Source organism: Patagioenas fasciata, chromosome 1 (assembly GCF_037038585.1).
Source record: "Patagioenas fasciata isolate bPatFas1 chromosome 1, bPatFas1.hap1, whole genome shotgun sequence".
NCBI classification, from domain to species: Eukaryota; Metazoa; Chordata; class Aves; order Columbiformes; family Columbidae; genus Patagioenas; species Patagioenas fasciata.
This window is the reverse complement of record NC_092520.1, coordinates 213,470,026-213,483,475: the sequence shown is the minus strand read 5'-3', so window position 1 is coordinate 213,483,475 and position 13,450 is coordinate 213,470,026. Positions and strand designations below refer to the sequence as shown.

The 13,450-nt window shown below is 42.3% G+C and overlaps 1 protein-coding gene across 3 annotated transcripts in view; it reads right to left on the bottom strand.

Moving 5' to 3' along the window:
* The window catches only part of LRGUK (leucine rich repeats and guanylate kinase domain containing), a 64,742-nt gene extending 53,666 nt beyond the window's left edge, over window positions 1–11,076 (bottom strand). For all 3 annotated transcript variants that reach the window (XR_011737097.1, XR_011737098.1, XM_071803546.1), the window contains exons 1-6: window positions 10,801–11,076; window positions 8,699–8,806; window positions 7,981–8,062; window positions 6,877–6,977; window positions 6,073–6,154; window positions 2,723–2,847 (exon numbers count right to left, since the gene is read on the bottom strand). Coding sequence is in view for 1 of the 3 variants with exons in the window: in XM_071803546.1 (XP_071659647.1) it covers window positions 2,723–2,847; window positions 6,073–6,154; window positions 6,877–6,977; window positions 7,981–8,062; window positions 8,699–8,806; window positions 10,801–10,989 (687 nt within the window). In the remaining 2 variants the exon portion in view is untranslated. The remainder of the gene's footprint in view (window positions 1–2,722; window positions 2,848–6,072; window positions 6,155–6,876; window positions 6,978–7,980; window positions 8,063–8,698; window positions 8,807–10,800) is intronic.
* Window positions 11,077–13,450: the final 2,374 nt, after the last annotated feature.

The window sequence follows — 13,450 nt, the reverse complement described above, 5'->3', positions numbered from 1 at the left end:
CACTCTCTAGAACGACCTGAAGGGCAGTTCTAGCCAGGGGGGATTGGGCTCTTCTCCCAGGCACTCAGCAATAGGACAAGGGGGCATGGGCTTCAACTCTGCCAGGGGAAATTGAGGCTGGAGATGAGAAAGCAATTCTGTGCAGAGAGAGTGGTCAGCATTGGAATGGCTGCCCAGGGAGGTGCTGGACTCACCGGCCCTGGAGGTTTTGAAACTGAGATTGGCCATGGCACTTAGTGCCATGATCTGGTCAATGGACTGGAGTTGGACCAAGGGTTGGACTGGATGATCTCTGAGGTCTTTTCCAACCCAGTTGATTCTGTGATTCTCTGATCAGAATTACCGTTAGACCTTTTAACAGATGAGGAAATCAGGGCACACAACGGTTTAGTAACTTACTGTAGTTCTCCCTGAAAAAAGCATTTAGAGAAAAAAAATCCTCCTGTCAGCTTAGATTGTCATAATCCTATTGCTCATTTCAGAACTTTCAGACATGATTTTGCCAATCCGAGTTAATCTTATCCACTAAAAGTGAGACAAAATCCAGTTTTACTACCACTAAGGGCATAAATGGAAGCTACCAAAGGCATTATACCTCTGAAATATATTAAAAATACATTACTGAACACTGTTACAATGTATTATTCAAAACATACTACTGGTCCACTTTTAAATGTGAATACCTTTCCTGAATATCCAAGTAGTAATAAGTACAAGGGCCAATCAGGCCTCGATGGGTACAGACCCCAGTTACTCTTTTCTGTATCGATTCCTACAGAACAAAAGAAAAATCTTTAAAATTTTAAAAGGATCAGAAAATAATATTTCTATTCTTGATACGGGATTCACTTGCTTTACCTAAAATATTTATATAGGTGCTTAAAACTAATGTGGCAAATATGAGAGTATTTCTATGTATAGCTTTTTGGTCCTTGTTTCAATATCCCATTAAATACTTTTAAAATTATCATTATAAATTAAAAGCCTATTAAGAAGTAGCCTGTTGTATTTATAGCATAAATGCCTTCTCAAGACCTGTAAAAGAAGAACAGTGTAGGCATTGGCAGAAAGAGTCTATATCTGGATTAGTTGTCCTTGGTTATCTTCATACCCAACAGAGAGAAACAAGCACTTCCAAGGCCTGATGCATCCTGAAAGGGACCTGGGGATCCTGGGGACAGCAGGGTGACCATGAGCCAGCACTGGGCCCTTGTGGCCAGGAAGGCCAATGGTACCTGGGGTGGGTTAGAAGGGGGTGGTCAGTAGGTCAGAGAGGTTCTCCTGCCCCTCTGCTCTGCCCTGGGGAGACCACACCTGGAATATTGTGTCCAGTTGTGGCCCCTCAGCTCCAGAAGGACAGGGAACTGCTGGAGAGAGTCCAGCGCAGGGCAACAAAGATGCTGAAGGGAGTGGAGCATCTCCCGTGTGAGGAAAGGCTGAGGGAGCTGGGGCTCTGGAGCTGGAGGAGACTGAGGGGTGACCTCATTCATGTTTACAGATATAGAAAGGGTGAGTGTCAGGAGGATGGAGCCAGGCTCTTCTTGGTGACAACCAATGATAGGAAAAGGGGCAAGAGGTTCCACTTAAATTTGAGAAAAAACTTCTTTCTGGTGAGGGTGTCAGAGCCTGGCCCAGGCTGCCCAGGGGGGTTGTGGAGTCTCCTTCTCTGCAGACATTCAAACCCGCCTGGACACCTTCCTGTGGAACCTCAGCTGGGTGTTCCTGCTCCATGGGGGGATTGCACTGGATGAGCTTTCCAGGGCCCTTCAACCCCTGACATTGTGGGATTCTGTGAGATGTCAGCAGCTGGATCAGAATAATGAAATATTTCACATGTCCCTTTCTCTCCACTGAATTTTAAGGCAGCAGAGAACAAGCAGCTCACGCACAGTTCCCTGCACTGCAGAAATCAGAAGCCATATAAGAGAAATCCCGCTAAAGCATCTAAAAATACAAGCTAGGAATGTTATATTTAATCAATTATACCCTAGATAGCTTGATGCCAAGCTGGCAACATAAAGCTCCCAATCTCATTGGAAAAATCCTTAAAAATTAGACAAAACAAATAAAATACATTTTAATAAAATATCAGATCTGCATACTAGACTTGTGTTCTCAGATGAGTGCAGGCTCCTTAGTCCTTGCTTTTCCCTGTCCTGTCCTAGCTCAGTGCTATCATGAGCACAACTTTGTCACAGAATCACAGAATCAACCGGGTTCGAAAAGACCTCAGAGATCATCAAGTTCAACCCTTGGTCCAACTTCAGTCCATTGACCAGATCATGTCCAATCTCAGTTTAAAAATTTGAGGAAATTATGAGGAAAGGTACTTAAAATAACCAAAAAAACCCACCCCAAAACCCAACAAAACAAACAAACAAAACAAAACCCCTCATTGTTTGTACTGTAGGACTTGCACAGTCTGCAACTTCTTACATATCACCTAAAAAACAACAAAACCTACCCAGAACAAATGCAAAATATCTTGGAAGAAATGCAAACCAAGGTGCTGGAGATGGTTCTGCTTTGAGCAGGAAGCTGGATTAGATGATTTCACACCTCCCTTCTAATCTGTATTATTCTATAACCCCGTACTAATTTAAAAATGCATCCGGTATTACACATATCTCTGAAAATGTGTTATTACCTTCACATTTATTAAGGCAATAATATACTGATAAAACATAAGACAGGAAAACAACTAGAATGACTTCTTTCTTACCAGATTGAGTATTTTGATAGGTAAATTCTCGAGGCCAGCGATTGCAATGAGCCTGTTGTGTGACAAACTGAGGTGAGTCAGACTGTGACACTTCTCCAGTCCTCTTATCTCCTCGATGTTATTAACTATACAGAGGTTTTTGCATTTAAGGACAAGAACTGAAGACGAAACGTTCACAATAATTAGCAGCTAAATTAGCCAATGGGGGTGAATTTTATGCTAAGGGGAGCTGGATATCAAATGCTTTATGCTGAGTTTAAAATCCCAGCTGCTCACATCCACCCTTTTCTGAATCTTACTGCCTTATTTGACTGAAACAGCTTTTTGTGGGGCTGCAGGATAAACGATACTGATCCAGCTAGAAATATCCTCCCCGCTTTTTTGGAGGAGCTTTTAATACAGAAAGTTTCTGTGACTCTCAAGTTGTGTAACTGGGGCAGGTGGCGAATCAAGAAAGGAGTGAAAATGAGGGAATAAGAACATGAGGAAGGTACTATTTTACCAGTATCTTGCAAATCTAGTGCTGCCATCTCTATTCTGCTCATCAGAGGCTAAAACACAGGGGTCTTTATGCCTTTAACCAGGCACCAGTCATTAGGTCAGCTTAGAATACGAGTCATCAGAGAAAGGCACAATCTTTTTACATTTACAGAGTACTTAACATGGTTCCAAACTGACCTTGACATCCAAGAATTATATGCAAATTATCCAAGTAGTATGAGATATAGTACCATACAGGGCTATTTCACTCTAAACTCCACCTGTTTGACACTGGCCATCTGTGCTGGAAGGGGAAAGTGTATTTTAAATTAACATTAAACTCAAAAGCAGCTGTAAAAGTAGTCAGGATTCCTCTCGGCAGACTTCAGAATTAACATAACTACCCAAATTCCTTAAACAAAGTGTGTTTCCTTAGACAACAAACTATCTCAGATTGCCCTCTTGTAATGGGATGAACTGCAGAGGTACCTGAATCTTTACCTTCCCACTGCATGGGAACAAAACAATTTATTCTATAACTTTATATTATATATAATATATAATAAATAACTCTGATCCAGGTGTCTCATTGTTTGTGATTGAAGTTAGGCAAGGAGAATTGCACTCATATTTTAAGTGTCCAAGCTGGCACTAGTTACAAATTACCAGGACTTTTTTTTTGCTCAGTCAGAATGATATTGTAACCAAACAAAATGCAAGCTTAGCCAAGGATAAGAGAATACTCTTTAATAATTGTGATCTAACTCTGTTTTTTCCTAACTGCATTCCTACAGTAATTAATTGTGCAGTAAGTTCTACATGTGCAGGCCTAGACGGGAAAGGAGGAGAAATGAGCTAAGAAGGATAGATTAAGCTTTTTGTAGCATCTTACACTAGGCTGTCTCTATCCTTTTAAAAAAGAAAACAAAACCATATTCACTGATATTTGTCAGATACTAATTGATTTGCATTCAAAATGGGACTGCTTGTCTTTCAACTGAAAAGTTTAGTCGAGGAAAAAAATGTTGTTTAAGTCGTAAGCATCAATATGAGGCAGCAAATTGCTCAGCACTAAAAACTAATACAATCAGTTTTAGTGCTCACTATAAGGCTTTCTCAGATATTATTGCCCAAGCTGTCTCCCTTTCTGGTTTGGGCAGTTTCCTCTTGGAAAACTCATTTATAAACCTGTCAGGTGCGTCTGTGTGTGCACCTCTCAAAAAAATAGTTACAATGACCTTACCATCTGCATCACAATTCACTTGAATATGGTAAGAAATGCTTAGTTACTGTTAACGAGAAATGCACGCCAAACATTTCTGCTACTGCACAATATTTAATGCAGTATTTTCGTTTATAATTACAAAGAACAGCTTGTTTTGCCTGCCATGTCTGTGGTGAGGAGTGCTTGACATGGGTTAGGAACGGTGCCACTTTGCTGTTCTAAATTCTGCACTTCTAAATTCTGCATTTCTAAATTCTGCACTCATTTTCGTCTTTTTCAGAGGGCCTCGTTGCAACCGTATGCATGAAACAGTTTTTCTCCCCATTTCAATGGCACCTTCATTGACAAATGGAGAAACTGAAGACAGCACGCTGCTGCATTGAAAACAAATGAAAAAAAAAACACCCATTTGAATCCACAATGCACATCTCTGATCTTTTTTCCTCTTCATTTTGCTGTATGGTCTTTGCTCTGCGACGGAAAATTAGAATTGCAAAAGGATAGTGTCTAAATGCCATTTTCTGACAAGAATCATGTCACCCGCACGCCTCGTAAAACGTGTGAATAATGTAACCTGGGCGCCCTGCGAATGCTTTATCTGCTCCTACATGAAAGACATTGTATTAATATCATTTGGTAATGGGCTACTTCGAGGACGAGAGACAGAGAATAAAAACTGCAAGAGCCTGCTGTCTTCTCCTTTTCAGAAAGCGCAAAATCAAGATGTGGTTTATGAGGCAAAGAGGGAAGGTTCAGAAACCCTCGGGAAGCAATTTTAAGGAAGGCAATGTGTCAATATGAAACTCCGGAAGAGCTTTAAGAAAAGCGTAGGAGGATCTTTAGGGAGACTACGAGTCCTGTGGACAGCCTTGGAGAAGTAAGCAATAAAGAAACGTAATCTGCAGGTTCATATCAATCTGATTTCTCCCAGAACTGGGTTTCTAATCCCACAAACCGGGTACCACAGCGAGAACGTGGAGGTGGGTAGAATCATAGAATCATTTTGGTTGGAAGAGACCCTCGGGATCATGGAGTCCAACCATAACCCAACTCTAGCACTAAACCATGTCCCTAAGAACTTCATCTAAATGCCTTTTAAACCCCTCCAGGGATGGTGACTCCACAACTGCCCTGGGTAGAACAACCACATCAACATACCCCACGAAGTTCTCTCTCGCTTAAAGATCCTCTTCATTGTCATTAAACAGCCCCATCCTCTACAGAGCTTCCCCAGTCTCTGCATAATTAGCTGTGTCTACAATTAAACAACATTTCTTCATTTCAGGGAGCTTAGTGTTCCAAGCTGATTCCCTATTAACCTTTCTTATATAAAAATACCGGGTTTATTTAATACCTCTGCCACGCAAAGACCGTGCGACATGTTACTTTTTCAGTTTTAAGTGATGCAAAGTGGAGGGGTTTTTGTGTTCCTCTAGCAGGTTAATACCTTACACATATACACCAACACCTTTAACACCACCACCCATGCTTAAGTAAATTAAGATCAGTTGCACCACCAGAATTACAGTGTTTAATCTTCCTTCTAAAGGTAAAAGGAACATGAAAGGAAAAATACAAAGAAAACAAGTATCTATTTGAAGCAAACAAGCAACTTTTCTCCCCTTCAGGTTTCCATAAAGGATACAATCCAGTAAGAGTTTAGTAAGTGACTGGTATGCTGACAAATCTCGCATTTTGGGTATTTGATTGTATGAAAAATCTACTTCCTAAAGAAGAAAAAGGAGACAGAAAGTTAATTATATTTCTTCAGCACTTCCAGCTGTCTTGTGAAACTAAACGGCTGTTACATTAAACTTGTGATCAAGGGTGTGGAAGAAATAAGAAGATCATTAATATTAATACTGGGACACAAACAGAAAGGTTCTTTTATATGACACTCAGAATTCACATTTTGGGAACTTTCAAAATTATATTTTCTTCTAACAACATTATCATTAATGATCCTGTAATTATGTGTACATATTAAATTAACAGAGAAGACAGACAAATACATGAAGGTCACGTTTCAAAACAACCTCCTGCTTTTTGTAACCCAAAGTGGGCTGCAAGAAAACAACAGCAAAGGGAAGACCAGCACACAGCTACACTTTAACTATGTGTTTCATAATAATTCATGATTTGAAAGGTGGGAAATGATTCCGCTAAAGGTCTGATGAATTTGACAAGCAAGGAAAATATTCTGGCTAGAACAACACACCTTCCCATGGCACGCCAGGGTTCACAGTGTGAAAGAACATAAAAGACTGAAATGTGCAGCACAAAACACCCAAACATTTGGAAAAGCTGCTAAAACAGCGAATGAGGTAAGAAAGAAGAATAAGGAAGGCATAAAGATTCACTTTTGCGCATGTCCAAATCTAATGTCGAAATTAGATTTAGAAAACAGTTTTGAATTTAAACCTATAAAATGCATTTTTTTGCAACTTACCTTGAGATTTATAGGTGGTTTAAAAAGGAAATAAGTAGTCAATTCATTGTTGGAAGCATTCAGTTCTAGCAAGTGAGGCATGTGACTGATACAAGAAAGATCTAGTAAGAAAACAAAACGTCAAACCCTGTACGTGAATTCATAGGGAAATGCAGAGATCATCATGTCAAAACATGATAATTATGTCCAGCAGCAATCAAGTTGTAGTTACATATTCAGAAAGCGATGTTTGAAATGCAAAAATCAGATATGTTAACACCTTCTACTACAACAGGGTAACTACTCCTACATTTATATGGTGCTACAATTACAATTGGCATGTATGTATTACAGTTTACATTCTCGCTACCTCTAGAATGACAGTCTAGCTGTGTCCTGTGCTATTAATTAGTGGAGAAGAGTATTTAGGCCACTACTGAAGACTAAATGACTACGGAGAAGTCCCTGCTCTGTTCAAATATCACCTTCACAGACAATTAGTAAAATGAGCATGGAGAAGTGCCACCTTACAAAAGTGCTGCTTTCATTGGACTCCATCACCTCGAGTAAAATAATCTTGACAGAAATAATGCAACAGGTTGTCCATCACAGCTTATTCCTTTTGATGTTCAATTAAACAAATTAGTTGGGGAGTAGGAGGGAAGGAGTAGAAGATGATGGAATTTACCCCAGTCTCCATTTGTTAACTTTCTAAATCCAGGATATGATTTTTTACATTTTGTCACTAATGGGAAACCTTGACAAAGCAAAGCTCAAGGCTGAGAAAACTGTACCAGACATAACTTTAAATACTATGACATCTGCGCATGTAAAATCTCAACCTTAACCTTGTATTAACATGCTTGCATGCATTTTATCTTTGGATAATAAACTGGACAATAATCTCCATGTTCCCCCTGATAAGCATCTGCTGGTGCCACTGTCTGAATGGTCCATACATCATTCTCGAGACGATCTTGCCATTGCCTCATTCTGTAGAGCTGGAGTATTTACACCATGAAAATGTAGACCAGGTTTTGCAATATTAAAGCTACATGGTACAGTGCATTTCTCATCTTAAATGATTTCACAACCCAAGAATTTACTAGTGTATTTACTACATACCATTAATTTTATTATATGAAAGTTCCACCTTCTGTAGGTGAATGTATCTGGAGAGAATGCTAATGTCACTTAACTCACGACCCTGGAAAAATAAAGCAAAGAGACTTTAATAACTAGTTGTATAACCTCAGCCACTCTCCCAGGAGATGCAGAGTAGCAGGAGACACTGAAGAGGTGACCCAAGGTCCCTCCAGCGGGATGTGTCAGAACAGGATGACATATAAAGTGATGTTAGACCCGCAGACCAGCCACAAATGGAGAAAATGTCAAAAGAAGACTTTAAAACACAACCAGGAGAGATGGCTGCAGTGAGAAAAATGTCAGAAAAAACAAGACTGTGGAAAAGAGGCAACAAGTAATCTTTAAAAAAGACACAATCATTTTAACTTTCTGAAGGGCCAAGGAACGCAGCGTTCTCTGGTGTTTTTTCTCCAGCTGACTGAAGCAGGAAGATACATTTTCACACCCAAAGACTGGGTAAAGAAAAATCTTGCTGCTGTTACTACTAAGTGAAAAAAAACCAGTACAGATATGGCAGTTGTCAGCGAGAATCATGCTGTGTCTTGTCAAAAGTCCCATGTACAAGAAATGGCATTGACAGGTAGAGACAAAACTCTGCCTCTTGATTTGTTTTTTACTAGAACAACTATTTGCTGCTCAAAAAGGGAAACCTTCGAGTGAGAAGCACTTTACAATGATGTTCTTGGCCCATACTTACTGAAAGCGACAGGTTAAGATAAACGTATTCTATACCAGGGGCTGAGAGCCCCAGCTTGTGGAGTCCCTCAGCCACAGTGTCTTCATCCAACACTCCATCAAACTGACCCTATAAAATAGCAGAAGGGGGGGGACAAGGAGAGGAATGGATTAAGGGGAGATTTATGAAATGAAATTCCACACTTGGTAGAATCTGGAGGCTGCTTGGGATGCGACCGGGAACAGAGTTTAATAAAAGTCCTCAATCAAACGCTGCTTTCAGTGCTCCATCACCCTACTAAGGCACTAGACGTTAACAAAAATGATGAATACAGCCCTCAAAACAGATAAACAGAAACAAGTCACGCATTAGCTCTGCGCATTTTAAAAGGTTCAACAGTTTTTTGTTGCGATTCTTTTTTTTACCTTGTGGTTTAAATGCGCAGCTCTAAACAGGACTGGTTTCCAGAGATGTTGAGCCATGAAACTCCCACTGATTATGGATATTAACATCTCAGCAAATCAGCACTTACATAACCCCACCGTTGTACCCCAATACGCACATTATTGGAGGCCCTTTAAATTTGTTCAGCTCCTCAGAGAACAACCTTTGCCAAAGAGAGTACTTGACAGATGGCGCTAATGAACCACTGCGTAGGTTTAATGAGAAAATAAGCCAATGGCTTGTGAAATTCCTATAAGCTTGGAGAAGTCACACAACAATTGCTAATCTAGGGACCAAGATAAATAATGTTTCAAATGGTAATCATCTAAATTATAGCATCTACATGTTATAGCATTTGGGGCCTACAGATGTAGTTCCACTAGGTAAAAACATGAGGTGATAACGGTGTGGCACCGGAAACTTTGGAACCTGATAGAGCAGGGAGAAAAAATGACTTGGTTCCAGGTGCTTATTGAATCTCGGAGACGGGAATATAAACAGGAAAGGGGTTTAGTTCTGCCATCCGTATAGCAGATTATCCTTAGTCTTTATAACGCAAGGAGAAAGAGAGGCAATTCGGAACTATCCTTGACACCACGGGGATGGAAGGGACCCATAAAATAAGGCAGAAATCATAGAATCATTTTGGTTGGAAGAGACCTTTAAGGTCATTGAGTGCAATCAGGGAATGCTGCGTCAGCTGCTGTACAAGAAGCACAAACATATTGCTATGGAACATCAGGATGCCAAGTGGGCACATAGACTCATAAAATCATTTTGGTTGGAAAAGACTCTCAAGATCGAGTCCAATCATTAACCCAACCCTGGCACTAACACATGTCCCTGAGAACCTCATCTCCCTGTCCCCTGTCAGCACCCAAAGGGGTTGGCTGTTGTTTGCCTTTTTTTTTTTTTTTTCCAAAACTGGCCATTAAAACAAAGCTGCTTAATCTCTATAGAGGCCAATGCACAGGTGAGGTGATTGGTCTATAGGGTATGTCTGTGTGGTTTAAGCTTTAAAAGGAAGGTAATTGGGTTTTAGAACTTGGTTTTCTTTAATTAGAAGACTGTATTGTTTATCCTTTAGAATAAATCCATTTTTCTTGCCAGGCTCTATAACCTGATCAGAGTTCAAAGAATCATAGAACCATTGTTTTGGTTGGAAAAGACCTTCAAGATCATCAAGTCCAACCATTAACCCAACCCTGGCACTGCCCCATGTCCTGAGAACCTCATCTCTGCGTCTGTCCAACCCCTCCAGGGATGGTGGCTCCAGCACTGCCCTGGGCAGCCTGTTCCAATGCCCCACAGCCCTTTGGGGAAGAAATTGTTCCCACATCCAACCTCAGCCTCCCCTGGCGCAACTTGAGGCCGTTTCCTCTGCTCCTGGTGCTTGTTCCTGGGGAGCAGAGCCCGAACCCCCTGGCTCCAAGCTCCTTTCAGGCAGTTCAGAGATCAGAAGGTCTCCCCTCAGCTCCTGTTCTCCAGCTGAACCCCACAGGTCCCTCAGCCACTCCAACAGACCAAACCAGCCTTTCCCCTCTTCAAGGAAAGGAGAAATCAGAACCTGGTGCCCCATGGACTTCCCCTTCTTTCCCCCACTTAGCAATGAGGGCGAAAAGGCCTCTTTCCTCACAAGCACACCCCTTCCCAAATAGTTAGGGGACACTGAGCTGAACCTCTGTGTGCTGAGACTCCTCTTCCTCATCGGCCTCCTGTTTGTCTTCATGGTGAGGCAGGCTGAGCTGCAGCCTATCCTGGGGCAGCTCCTCGGCGATCCCCTGGGAGAGCTGCTGCGGGGGCTCATGAGGAGGGGGAAGCGGCTCACCGAGGCCGCCCTCTCCCCTCTTCTCCTCGTCCCCTGTCATGAGGCGGGGGTGGAAGACGCCGAGAGGAGCTGCGTTACGAGTGCTTCGCACTCGACCACCACACGGAACGAGCCGCCGCCATCTTGTTTGCTCTCCTGTTGTTATGGAGACACGCCACGCCCCCTGAAGGGAAGGGACTTGGCACCAGCCCGACGGACAGCCAATAAAAATGCGGCAAGCGGAGCGGTGCAGGCTGGGAGCTGTAGTTCTCTGCCCCGGGCTCGCTCATAGGGACCGCCAAGCCGCAGAGCATGCTGGGAGTTGTAGTCCACCCCACAGGCGGTCTCCTCAGGCGGTACCTGAGGCTGAAGGCACTGCAGTCGCTCTCATCCACCTTTTCTCGCCTTCCCCGCTCCTCCACAGCAAGGTTTTCCCTCCATTTGCGTGTCCCAGATCCTGACACACACTCAATACCGTCAGACATATAATCTCCAGGGCATTGTTATCCAGCCACAGCACCCCAGACCAAAATGAGCTCTGTGCAAGATGGCGCTTTGCTCAGTGACAGGAATAAGGTTTTCTGTGGCCCTGGCTTCCAGGCAGCTGGTTTAGTCACCGGTCAGCCCAGCTTATCCCAGTTTTTTGTCTGGGAGTGACATTTTATCTGACTCCTGACATTGATAATTTATACTTGGAGTCTCAGCCACCTGCTGGGGTGAGGGTCTGGGGCTGTTTGAAATGGTGAAGCAATGTACTCCCTTAACAATAATAAAGAAAAGAAGGGCACCATTTCAAAGCGGTAGGAAAAAAAAAATGTATATAATTTTGCTGCAAACATTTGGGAAATAATGAGCAATCAAGCTGTCACAGCAGGGGGATGTAAAATGACAGCTTTTGAAATATCTTTGTTGTCTTGTGGCTTTTTTATCACCACAGCCTGACTGACTTCTGCAGTCGAATTGGGGGCATGTGGAGCTAAACTGGGGTGCTGTGCACCCATGGGTGACGGCTGCTTGAGGGCACCGGTGCTGTGAACCCTCTGGGGTGGATGGTTTTGTTTAACCCTGCGTAACTATCTTAAAAATTACTGATTTGTTAGAATTCCTCCTTGAGGAAATAGGAAGCTCGCCACACCATGTTCCGTAGGAAGAAAAACAATCCCTAATTGTAGTAAACAAGCTTTGGGCTGCAAAAAATGTCTTATAGATACCAACTGGTCTTCATATAGGTCTTAAGGAAAGACATTTGTGCAATTGTTTCGTGATAAGTTGAATTGTGCACAGGAACCACTTGGCTCTAGTCGTGCCCTGTGGCAGCTAGTTCCATAAGTTCATTAGTGCAAAGATTAAAAAAATAAGGAAAGTTATTTGTTTTCCCTCATTTTAGGACTCCTCCATTCCTGATCCATCGTCTACCCATCTTCTTACTTTGGAGAAGAGGGCAAAATGAGAAAGTAAAGCCAGAAATAAAGGATGAGAAGTTCTGTCAGGGTGTCTTCAAATCCCTGTGAGATAAACAGAGGGAGAGCAGCACATGGTAAAACAATTTAATTGTGGGGACAAGGGATTCCTGTGAACTGCAGTGCATCTCCAGTATGGGTCATGACAGCCAGGTGAGCCTCAAGAGTCTCATAATGCTGGGTTTCCACATCATGTAATTGCCTTTGTGTTCGTCAAATGACCCACCCATATTTGACTGCAATGGTTATTGCTTAAAAAAAAAAAAAATAGATATAAAAATTCACATCTTATGGACATTATCCGCTGACTTTTATCTTTGTGCTTCGGGGAAACATTATGATAAGCGCAATAAAGCTACCCCAAATTACCTTCCTTCATTATCTCGCTGGCCATAAATGTTAAAACCCTTAATGAGATTTAGTTCTTTTCCACTAAGCACCCGGTGCCGCCTCCTGCAGCCCTTGGGGCACAGAGGCTGCCCTGCAAAGGCTCTTCTGCAGATGGTGCATTTCTAGGATTGTGTTCAGGAATGGGCAGTAAAGGCTGTAGAGCTCGGGAAAACATGGAAAATCCAGCAAGAGAAGGAGGGATCCTCTCTGGGAATATGTTTTTGGGAGGCTTTTGGATTTGTTGTGATCGAGGAGAACAATTTCTGAGGCAACAGAGCTGAGGGCAGCGGTTACTTACTCATTGGGCTGCTGTAGGTGTTTCAAGCTTTCATGATATCTTGAATATTCTCTTTCTCAAAACCACACCATTTTGTAGTCTAAATCTGCAGCTTCTGCCTTCTGCAAAGAGAACTTTTGGGTGCAAACCCTGCACTCCGTGACTTCACGATTATCAGCACCTGTGTCACTCCTGCGCTGGGACTCCTGGTGACCACAGCACATGTCAGCTGTCCCTGCACAGACCTTCCTGTGTGTAAAACATGCTGCAGTGAGTTTTCTAACTGTGCCTTCCATGTTTTAAAACAAAGAGCAATTGAGTCACGCTCAGAGAAGGCTGGACACCTTTTACACAACTGAGTTGTGGAAACATCTGTAGCTGAGGCTTGTTCCAAG